The sequence below is a fragment of the Indicator indicator genome, chromosome 1, assembly GCF_027791375.1.
Source record: "Indicator indicator isolate 239-I01 chromosome 1, UM_Iind_1.1, whole genome shotgun sequence".
NCBI lineage: Eukaryota > Metazoa > Chordata > Aves > Piciformes > Indicatoridae > Indicator > Indicator indicator.
In genome coordinates this window covers 63,872,828-63,885,152 of record NC_072010.1, presented here as the reverse complement: position 1 = coordinate 63,885,152, position 12,325 = coordinate 63,872,828, and the positions used below count along the sequence as shown (strand labels likewise).

General features: G+C 38.8%; 1 protein-coding gene across 1 annotated transcript in view; it reads right to left on the bottom strand.

Moving 5' to 3' along the window:
* COL4A2 (collagen type IV alpha 2 chain) overlaps positions 1 to 12,325 on the bottom strand; it is a 140,856-nt gene that overhangs the window by 50,910 nt on the left and 77,621 nt on the right. Inside the window, exons 3-4 of the mRNA XM_054381655.1 lie at positions 1,155 to 1,289; positions 1,029 to 1,073 (exon numbers count right to left, since the gene is read on the bottom strand). Of these exons, the coding sequence (XP_054237630.1) occupies positions 1,029 to 1,073; positions 1,155 to 1,289 (180 nt within the window). The remainder of the gene's footprint in view (positions 1 to 1,028; positions 1,074 to 1,154; positions 1,290 to 12,325) is intronic.

The following is a 12,325-nucleotide window of genomic DNA, read 5'->3' as shown; positions in this document are numbered from 1 at the left end:
ATGTGTGGAGGTTGAGAAGGTGGGGCTGAAGAAGCAAACTGCTCAGGTAAGAGAAGCCTTGTTCCAGATATAGCAACATGGAGTTTCACAGGGGAGTGATTTACTCTCCTTCCCAGGACATTACAGTGCTTAGAAAAAACTCAGTGTGACGTGGTGAGATGAACAAGATCCTTAATAGGAATGGGAAAGAGGGTCTCTGCTTTTCCTTTAAAAGTGAGGAGGAGGACTATGAGAGTGAAAGCCCTGAAACTCAATAGGGAGATCTTCTGGAAACAAAGAAAGGGTGAAAACATAGTGAATGTGGATGCGTGGGCTGCAGAACAGGGCCCCGTGTCAGGGAGCACTACAAAGGAAACCCAAGCCTGGGAACTCTGTCCAGGGATTCCAGTGACTCAGATTTCTTTGTTATTTTATGACACAAGATGTAAAGAAGTGTAAGCTGGGAAAATACTGTGCTGTGAACTTTACCCGTTTTTCCTCTTTCAATGTTTCAGTTTCACGGACCTGGTCAATTTGTTCAAAGTTTGACACTGTTTAGTGTTCAGTAAGTTTTTTAAGACTATCTCAAGCATGCCATATAAGATGTAAAGCAAATAATAGCAGTTAGCATTCTTAAAATCGTTGGTTTTCCTGTGTGCTTTGTAACTCTGAAATAATTAAGGAATGACCCACTGGTGTCCTTTGCTCACAAGCTTAAGATATGCAAAGTACTTATCTCACAGCTCTTTCCTACAAAAAACTGTGCTTAGCTGAGTGTACCCCAGGGACACAGGAAATTTCCATCCTTTCTTGTCCCACTTACAAGGGGATTTCTCCATAGGACAAAGCAAATAGACCTTAATTATCTGCGGGAATGAGATGGAGCACAGATTCTGCTCTCTTGTTCTGTATCTGCAGTTCTACTCACTTCAGTATGTCCTTAGCTTAAACGTATGTATGTGGCAGAGACTGAATTTAGCCCAGAGATTTTAATTAAAGTACAAAGGCTTTAAACTGATTTCTTATAGATGAGGTAACTGGCTACTTACAGGAATGCCATCAGCCCCGGGGAATCCAGTGACTCCTCTTTGTCCCTACAGTGAAACAGCACAATTAAAATGATGTTCTGCCAGCATTTTGCTCATTAGCTAAAACATCTGATATTCAAAAGTTACCACTTCTCCTTTGGGTCCACTTATTCCTGGATATCCTCTTTCACCTTTGTGACCTTTGGGACCTTGCAGTCCTGGGATCCCCATCAATCCTGGTGGTCCAGTGAATCCCTGTGATCCAAGGAGCCCTGGCTGGCCCTGGTAAAAATAATAAAAAAGCATTTATTTAGGAACCGTTGTGATGTGTGGAGCTGGATTAGTTATCACTGCTACAATGGAGTCAATCTCTTGAAGAGAAAATAAACACAGGATCTCTTTCTGTTCCAGTAGGCCAGACCCTTTGATGAACGTCATCTGGAATCACCACACAGAGAAACTCCAGCAACTCCAGTGACTGCATTGTGTGGGACAAAACCAATACATGGAAATTAACACTCAAATCAATATTCACTTCTTGAACATTCATGGCTACTCTATGAAAAAAGTGTCTTCCTTGGAATATGACTTCTCAAGAGTGATTCTCACTGACCTACAACATAACCAACTACACTTCAAACAAGGAAAATATGCTTTACTGTGAGGTCTATTTAGTGGCTGTATTTCTTACAAATGGATCCTAGTATTTAGTGGCAGGAATTTCTGCCTCTTTGGGGATGATATTTGCTATTTAGCAGTGGAGCCTGAAAATGATTCAACGGGCATGTATCTACCTAGGTTGAAGAGCTGCATGCAAGGCTCCCTTGTTGCTCTCCCTTCCAGCGCTGGTTTGGCTCTCCAAGCCACTTCAAACATTGTTTAAAAATAATCCCCTGTTTACTGCCAACATCACAAGGCTCAACAGGAGGAAAAAAATCATTTCGAAACAACCCAGTGGTGGTTTAAATTATGAGTTGTGACAATATGTCTGAGATGTGTGAACCAAAGTATTTGAAACCTGTTCCAGACGTAGCGTCACCAAATGCACACGTTTTGTATGCTCTGCAGTGCGCAGCACGCTAATGACACTCATAGTAAATCGCACCAATTACCAAGACGTTCTAATTAAGTTAATGCTGAAGAATTATTTCTAAAACACAATTATATTTTTCACAGGCCAGTCTGCAACAGCATTAGTGTCTCACAAACCAAGAATTACAGCAAGACATGAACAAACAGATACATAGTTCTGCAAACAAGCTGATAAAAAAAATAACACCTTGTTTTAGGAGAAAATACTTACAGCGTTGCCCGTGCCTGGAAAGAAAGAGCAGGAAGATGAATGCTATCCCTGACCATGAAGAATAATAATCAACTTCATTTAATGCCATCGAGGTGGGGGAAGTGAAGGAGGGCAGTGTGGGAACTTACAGAAACAAACTTGAAGATATCCTGATTTCTTCATATTTAGGAATTTGCAGTAAAGATATTGAACAATGACTTACTGATACTAGGCAAATTTCATTTTATTCTCATATCGAAGGATAGGGCAATTTGTGACACAAAAAGTTCACTGTCAACATTTATCTGTGCTGCATTTGTCTTGATACAAAAAATCTGAAAACAAAATACTAGGACTGAAACACAGCTTACTTCTGTTTTTTAAAACAAATCAATTTTCCACACTGCTTTTGTGGGAAATGGCTGTCGCAATGCCTGCTGGGTTTTGTATTTTAAATCTTATTCTATTCTATCAAGTGAGTCCGTACTGAGAACTGACATGGTCATAGAAACTACAAAAATCAGTGCAATTCTTTTTCTTGGAAGTAGACTAGGAATGAGCCAGCATAAAGAATGAATTATATGGAGTTCCTCAGGATAAGCCACCAGGATAGATCTCTTACAGTATGTTTTTGTTTGTTTGTTTGTTTTCCATACTATCATGATTAATTTGACAAAACAGACTCACAGAAGACATACTCTTCTTGGTTACCTTAAATAGAAAGATGCTGATTAGAAGCACTAGGATAGTGATTTAAACCGCAACCAATATTCATCAGTGTGAGTTCCGATATCAGGAAAAAAAAAAAGTCTTTTTCGACATCACTTTTTTCTCAACTTTTTTTACCTATGGCTCAAAATTTAAGTATAAAGAAATTAAGAGATAGCATATACGAGCATATACAATGAAACTGCCTGTTTAGGAGAATAATAGATATTCCATTGATTTAGAAAACATGCAAAATCTGTGTTCTTTATTTTTATTTTTTGGTGGAAATATTAATATAAAATATTTCTATCTTGCTATAAGGCCTTAAAACTTAATTAAATACTTAAGCTAGTTTGTTCTTCCACATACACACAAATATGGAAAGGATCCTTTAAAAAGGATGAATATCTATCCTACACACCTGCAAAAAACATAGAAAAAAATATTCAAATTCAATTGTAGAGATTTTATTTTGCTCCAGATTCAATTTAGTGAGGTTCTGATAACAAACGTTTCAGTTACTTCCACAAGGAAAGAAAATCATGGATTCCATACACTAAAAATGCTGCTTTGTTTTTGAAGTATTTGAAAGCTAAAAGAAGTCAAATAAATCCCCAAAGCTACTCATCCACCTGAGAACTGCAAACCTTCTCTTTAGTGTTTATTTACACCCCTTTTGTGGGCAGCAGGTTGCAGGCAGAATGCATGTAAAACATTTAATTTTAACTTCTGATAAAATGCTGGTTAGGGTCAGAATTGTCAAATACATGCCTGACTTTCTGCAGGGGCCATGCAGAGCTGTGATACCTCAAAGGAAGCATTATATGGAACAAGGTTCTCCCTCTAATTCCTACATCAAATGTCACTCTCATACTTCCAGTCCCATTGACCTACCTGTTGTGGAGGAAGCAGTAAACACGGAATGGAAAACATTCCGTTCCAAACAGCACCCCTTCCCCATGATTTCCTGGCAATTATTTGATCATTTGTTTGTTGAGACACAGGGGTTATTTAATGCTATTTGCAATAAAGATAAGAGAATTGATCATCTGGGGACCAGTTTAGCACAAGGATAGAGTCAGAGCTGGGTAAGTAATTAATATCATGACAATGTTTGTGTAATTCTTCAGCCAATCAGTACATTGGCTTGATAACTAAATTAACTTTGTTAACCTTCGTTATCTCAGACTTGTCAGCTTTTGCTCTGCTTTCGTTATGTTGGATCCTTTGTTGACCAAGTATGTCCCTTTTTCATTAGGAAATGACCTAAGAACATTCTCTCTTTTGCAAAGGTCACTGAGGAGACTTGAGCAAAGATAATCAGTTTCAAAGGTTTAGTCAAATAAAGCATGACTCAATTATCAGAGTCCTGAATTCCCCTGTATGAAACATGCCATGCATGGTACTGCTCTGTTTGGTCTTCTGGAGGGTCAGAAAGCTGTGAAATTGTGTTTGATTATGTTTCCAGTAAAAAAACCCAAACCCACCATACAAACAAATGAACAAGCCAAGGGAAACATGTTATCCCTGTCTGTCAGATTTTAGACAACTCACAAAGTACTTATTCTGGTGCTCTGTTTTCTTAAATGATATAGCAATGCACAAATGTGCTCTGGCCCATGGTGCTTTCCAGTAGAAGGCCTCCTATTTCGTTGGTGTGAACTGGAACTCTTTCCAAATCCAGAGCACAGCACAATTACTCCATGTTACCCATCACTGCATCTACAGGCCAGTGTGAAGAGGGTTACCAAGCATGCGTGGCTTGCTATTGCCTCAGAGGAGTACATGAAAAAAAGAAAATGAAAAAGTGGGCTGACAGAGTATCTTGGGGACTAACAAGAAGCTTTTTCTTTGTTCTTATACAAAACTTTTGTGACTGTTCAGACAAATTACAAAGCTCCTGTCAGGATACACTCCTAACCAGGCAGCCTCTGCTTTGTTCTTCCTGCAACTTCAGCTGACTGGAAAAGGTCTCGCACAATTTATGAGGCCAGCCCAGCCATGTGCAAAAGCTATTTACAGAGAGGAGCAAAGGTCAGAAATTTAGGAAGCCTGGAGGAAATCTTCCCAGAAAATATTTGCAATGTTGTATATACATTGTCGCTTGTCCAGCGATGTGCATGAAAGAAAATGCTGTCGGAGTTGTGACTGAATTCGATAACTGCATTTGCCAATTAGTCCCAGTGGACTTAAGAAGGTCCTGGACAGACTTTTAAATCCATAGTGAATGCTTGTGTTTTGCAGCTTAAACTTTAATTTCCAGTTCTCTTATGATCAGTTCAGTGAAAGAGATGCCATGTTGCAATACATTCTTCCTTCTAATTTATTGCTAAATTTACAGTGTGGAAACAAAACCGGTAGAGGAGGGTGCAGTAATTTTAAGATCAAGCAATTGTTTGAGGTGTTATACAAATAAATATATGATAAATGACAGTACCTGCTCCAAAGGCTTTAAATTACAAGAACATCATCACCAATTGGTGAGAAATACACCTACTGGCGTGGAGATACACAGAAAGGAAAACACTGTTGATTTGTAATAAAGAGGAGACAGAATGAGAATTACTGCAGAGCTTCACTGTCTTGAGCCCATTTCTCCACATTTCATTACAGACTTCCATTTTGCAACTGCTTCTGGTATATGGAATGTGATGATTCAGTATTCCCCACATGACAACGATCCTTGCAGGCCATTATTTATTTAATAGTGGACAAGAAGAAAGGAGGTTAATTCCCTGACATTTCAAAAAGGTCACTGGTGAAAGGACAAGTTCACTTCCTGTGGGAAGGGTGATCCGACCATGACAGATGAGCAGGAGCTGGGACTTTTTGCAAGAGGGCTCAGTCTGGTACAGGCCCTGTAAGAACAGATGGGGAAAGAATGTAACAGCAAGGACCTCAATGCTGTCACACTACAGGGAGGCCAGCAAGTTGAACAGAGAGCAACTCAACAGGGAATAAAGTCAGTTATAAAGAGCAACTACTAAGCTGATTAAAAGTGCTAACCCAGGAAAAGGCATCTCCACAAGCACATACGAAAGAAATAGAAAAGTTTTTAAACATAATGCTGGCAAAATGAGGAGGATGAAAATTATGGTTTTCTGAGACATTTTCCATATATAAAGCAATTACTGAACTCAACTAAAACTTGTACAACTTTAGTGATCCCCCACCCCCCAAAAAATATAAACTAAACGGAGCAACCTCAAGAACCCTTTTGTGGCAGACAAAGTCAGACAGGGATAGGCATATCACCTGACATTTAGGTGCACTGGGTTAGGTATAGCACTCGGATGGTACATCCAGGAGTTCATGGATAGAACATATTAGAGGGGAATAAGGAAGGGAGGGTTTGGGGTTTCAGCTCCATGTAGTGCATGTTGTGCCAGAAACACTTCAGCCATGGAGTTGCAGAGCTTTGGGATGAGACCCAGAGAAAAGCAAGACCTCATGGAGGATTAACTAATTCATTTTGAGTCAGTGGCTGCTTCTGGAGGCCTCAGGCTGCCCAGTATGGGCAGGTGCCAGAAGCTTGTGGCACAATGCCCTCTAACTATTTACAGAATCAATTCCAAAACAGGTTTAAGACTCTATGGGTTTTAACTGGTTATTTGTGCATAATTTCTCCATGGCAGTGATACATGCATAGTCTTCCTTTTCTGCCAGCTCTACTGAGATGAACCTTTTGTTTACCCGCACTTTTCAGTGGTTACTGGAATAAACCAAGTTTAAAACAACTTGCTTTCAAAGCTTCATTAGGTACAGATTTGTTCATCGATGAGCACAACGTCTACCAAAGTGCAGAAGACACCGGTACGTTGCTACACTGACAGCATTATGCTGAACATTGGTAACATAGTTTGAATGGTTCCACCTGAGAAAAGTAGGTCAGAACAATCTGTGGACCAGTAGGCAATATAAATACACGGACAAAACATAGCTAATGCTAGCCACTAGGGGGAAAAAAAATACCTGGGGGAAAAAATCCTGAATTTCATGCAGGCCTAGTTGTTAAACTAAGTTGTCTCTTTATTTCTGCATCTTCAGGAGAGATGATTAATCTCAAATTGCAGTGAGCATTCAGAAGCTCCTCACTAGATGGCACCAGCCATTGCTGCTGCACGGAGGCCTGACCAGCGCAGATGCACTCCCTCAGAGCATGTTACAACCTTCAGGCAATCTGATAAGGAGTTCAGGTAGGGTCAAAATGTCTTTGTGTGAGGTCTAAGGCAGCAAAAGCAGAAAGTTTCCTGCAAAATGTCTGGCAGTTAGAAAACTGGGAAAGTACAAATGGGATGGGATGAAATTCATCATGCAACTGAGCTACATGGCTTCTGAAGTGCCTGCGTTATGTTGTTCACCCTTTATTTTGTGTAGTAGGACTTGGTCTTTTCAGAGGAATGAGAAAAACTTATTTGTTGCTAAACTTATTATATGCTAAATTTACATTTAATAGCATAGGCCTGTATCTTCTGAATCTGAATTTTACTGTAGGGCTGGCATTAGCTTCTGCCATCACATGGTTACAAGCATTAGGAAGGAATGGACTTCTGTGATGTAACCTGAATGTTGATAAGCAAAGAACGCAAACCTTTTTCATGTGCCTTAAGCTGTGTGATACTCAATTCTTAAACACAGAGTAGCACTGAAAGAGTCAGCAGGCTTTAAAAGAAAAGGGCATAGCTAATGGCTATTTCTATTTTTAATCTTTTTTTGCTACTTCAGAGAAAGCTCTTTAACTGAGTTTTACATTCCAGCTTGTTTTCTCAGAAAAGAACCACTTCTCATTTGTTAAAAAGCTTCTTCTTATTTTTTCCAGTTTATACCAAAAAGTACACAAAAAAATATAAAATTCACTGTAAGTTAAAAATAACTAAAAAATGAAGCTAGTTCAGCCTAGTGGCATGGTAACAATTTGCTGCTCTTTCAACTACATTGTCTGGAAATGCGACATTTTCTCTCAGGACAGAAGTGACCAAATGACATTAACTTAATTCCAGAGCAGTGATTCAGCCTGCAGAAGAGTTTTTGGTTGGTTTTTTTTGTTGGTTTTTTTTTTTTTTTTTTAATGGAGGAAGGAATAAACATTAAATCTTCATTAAAAAAAAAAAAATGAAAGAAAGAAAAAAAAATAGAACTATGAAAGGGTTCTCTTTACCAGAAGCCACAGCCCTTTTCTCTAGACAGTAAATGAAATAATTTTGTACTGTTTTCTGTTCCCACGGTTTGCTTTAATTTGTGATCTTCCAGAAACTTGTTTTGTCATCCAAGAAGACAAAACATGTGTAAAAGAAAATACATGCTGGAATGTAGGGTAAGTAATTAAAAAAATCAGTTAAAAATTTCTTCATGCCACAAAATACATAGGAATATATGTCAGAAATGTCTTCTGTGCTCTGCAGAGCTGCCATATAAAGAATACTGGGACCATGGCAGACAAAACCTCACAAGGATTTCCATACTAAATCTTCAAAATGTTATTGAATAGAGGAAAGGAGAATAGGAACGGGGAGAGGATCTGAGAAGGAAAAGGTGGATAGAGGGAAGGGTGGTTTTGTTTGTAGACTCACTAAGGGGATAGCTCTGAATGTCCAAAGCAGCTTCTCTGAAGTATGGCTGCACAGACAAATTGGGAAATTTAGGATCAGAATTGAGACATATATTGGCAAATACATCTATCTAGTAAGCATGCTCTATTGAAGTATATGGTAAGACTTGTAATGACTTGAAAGGCATAATTTTTTCCCCAAGGACTGTATTTATTGAACAGATGTAGACATCTACATGCAGTAGTGTCACCCAAAGCTCCCAGGAGGTGAGGGTGACATCTTATGGCATGATACATCTTAACACAGATATTTAAACTAGGTCAAACAAATGCACCCTGAATGTGCTTATTTTTATTACCTGTCTATAAAAGGAAGCTCAAATGTTGACCTCCACATCACTTCTTTCTAAACTGTGCAAGAAGGCAATACCCCAAAAGATCAAGTCCTAGAATTTTGGATTTAGCAGTTGGAATTAAGACTCAAAACTTCAGCATGAAAATTATGATGCACAAAAAAGGAGCTGGATATAAATGAAATAAAATTACTAAACTTGGCAGGCAGTATATGCCAGAATTGTTGCTATTGGTGGTGTAAACCAGTAGGATTTTCATGGAAGTTAGAAATGTTTCAGCATTAAAAAAAAAAAAAAGAAAAAAAAGAAAAAAGTGATCAGATGCTAATGTTGTGTGCTCAAAAGTACATCCATTTATTCCAAGTACATCATCTGGCCCCTATCTTGCTTCCTTTTTGGCTACTCAGATACATGTTTCTTTAGGCTGCTAGGAGCCACATAAATACTAGTGCTTCTATAGAATTTTGTAGTTCAGTTTCTATCACAGCTATGAGGCTGTGGCAGGATGTAAGGGGATCATGGGGAAATCTTCAGATCTCAGTGCTAGCAGAGCTGGAGCTGGCCTGACACTGTGCAATCTAGGCAGATGCTTTGGATTAGTGTGAGTAAAAGTACAATTAATGGAGTTACTCAGTGTATGTTGGTTAAACTTAAGAGTACAAGCCTAAGACAAACATAACATCAGAAAAGACCTACCTTTATTCATGCAAACATTGTCCCCCAGGCTTCCAACTAAATACACTGTCTTTAAAAAAGAGTTAACTAAAATAAATGAGAGGTATTACTTTGAATCAACTTTAAGTTGATATCATGAGCTAATGATGTTTTACAGAACACTAGAATGACATTGATTTATCATTGCAAAACATTCATTACTGATTAAGTAGAGAAGGCTAGTTTGATAGCCAACCAAAAATTCACCAGAGAGGAAAATCATCTTGCCAAATTTGCTCTTACAACCAGAAAAATATCGAGATGATGGGCGTGTAGCAGGAGGAATCAGGGAACTCCCAGTTACTCTGTGACAGCTGCTGTATCATGCTCTTGTAACAGGGTAGACTTTGGCCATGGTACTTAACTGCAAGTTCGACTGAGCACTTTGAAGTATGGCAAATGCCTCATACAGTTTTAGTACAATGAGTATGTTTTCAAAACAGGAGAAAATTCTGTTTGTTCAGCATGGGTTTTGACACTTTCCAGGGGACTGTACAATGCAGTGCAATCCTAATCTGCTAGCATGCACACCAAAATAATTTATTACAATTTCATTGTGTTCATTCAATTAATTTTAATACTTTTAACGACTTCTTTTAAATCACAGTTCACACAAAATGCTAAAAACTTGCATAACACAGGGGGCCAGAGAGCTGTTGCTTCTTGGCTGGCTGGACTCCTCAAGCAAGACAACAAGCAGCACCTGCTCGCGTTAGAACATTCAGTCATAGATCTGCCAGCCCAATTGCTTTCAAATGGCTTTCAGTGGTGTGTGGGAGTGTTCTCAAGATCCTAAAATTCAGGAAGTTCAATACAGATGTTTTCTGTCAGTAGGCGTTGGAAGCACCAATAGTAACATCTGTTCACTTTTCATATTTGTGAGAACATTTTTTCCCTGTCCAAAACCCATTCACTGTTGAAATTTCAAAATTGTGCAACTGGCCAAAATGTTAAGCTCATTAGGCTCCAAGAGTTTAAGAGTATGTGAAAATTAAAACCCCTGCCGGAGTTCAGTCTATCATATGCCAATTTTTCCATCCTGTGCTACTCTTCTGTTTAAACAAAAGCATAACTATTTTTTTGTGGTGGGAACAGCTATCCAAACTGACTTGATCATGCAAATATAAGTTACTTCTGGCTGCTTTAACCGTAGAAAGAATTTAGTTCTCTTAGAGACACTGTGACTTTTTTAGTAAGTTGTGTTCTGAGAGACCCTCTCCACATGAGAGCCCAGAATACACACTCCAGAAGCATATACAAAGGACTTGGTGTAGACCTTAGACACCCTCACTCTCCGGTCATGGGAATTTAGAGTTTGGGACAATGTTTGAGTTCCCAGCAAGGCCAGATGATTGGCTCTGAACCATTAGGAAGGATGGGGGAGCCTTTAAGGCAGCTGTGTGTGGCAATATGAAGAATGATTTTTGAATAAGAGACATCTTTTATTCTCGTAACACTTTTTGACAGATGGGTCTTAAGAGCAGTGAGGTGGTGTGAGATCATCTGAATGGAGTTTGCACAGTTGTTTTCTCTACAAGATGTGCTAATTGATGCTAGCATCAATGTGGCTGCTCTAGAAATTTCAGCAACTGGGACTCTGCTGAAGCCTGCTGTTGACTCAGCTCTGAAGATACATGAACTTTCCAGTGGATGCAGTGTGGTAATGTCACTAATATTCTAACACAATCACTTTGACAGTCCTTAAACTGAGTCTGGCACCATGTTGGGTTTTTCTCCAAAACCAACAAATAAGCTAAGTAATCTATGAAAAGTCTTGTTGTCTTTGGGTAGCAAATAGAAATACTGAAAATGATCATCAGTTTTCTTGTATATAACACAGTTAAGTTTCCTATCTTTTGCATGCCCAGATGCACAAAAGATTTTCATAAGCTGACAATACTAGATCAAGCTAAAAGATCTAGGGAAGCTAAATGATCTGGGCAAAGTATCACAGCAATCTATTACTTGAGATGTCTCTGTGATCCCACACAAGTTTTTTTTTTTTCTTTTTATTCTTTGAAGTCAGGAAGAAGGAGAGTAAAAATATTTTCCTTTGAGTCATGAAAGAAACAGTTCTACTTCACCTATCAGGAAAAAAAGTCTCTCTATTGAACATAAATTGTGATAACGGTTCTGAAGAGTGGAGTATAAATTTGAAGAGGAAGGCATAGGTTTCCACACACATCTAGTTTTTCTGTTATACTCAGTTTGAGGTAGTAATAATGTGGGCCAAGAGTGCCCACACATTTTATGCAGATTCCAAAATCTCATCACTCATGGGAAAGGATGTTCTGGAGAACATCAGCAGCAGGCAGTTCCACAGCTGTTCAAGGAGAAATCCCATTTATAATCTCAATTGTTGATTTCAACAGCTACTGGAAATTTTGTATGCATTTGTCTTATTATGTTCTGGAGAAAGCTGAGCAACATCATTATTGAGCACTACTGTGGTCAATACAGACTGTGATAATGTAGATGGCTAAATGAGTCACTACAGCCTAAAGACTGATAACCCCAAAATTACCTGGAGAATAACCAAGGCTAACCACATACTACCTGCTCTAGCTGACCCTGCTTGAGCAGGGATGGTTGAACCACATGGTTTTACAATACAGCTGATGTGCAAAACCCTCCTTAAGATCCTGCAATTTAGCTGTTCATCAGGTCTGTGTCTGAGATTTTTTTCCTGTCCATGATGTCTGCAGATTTTTTC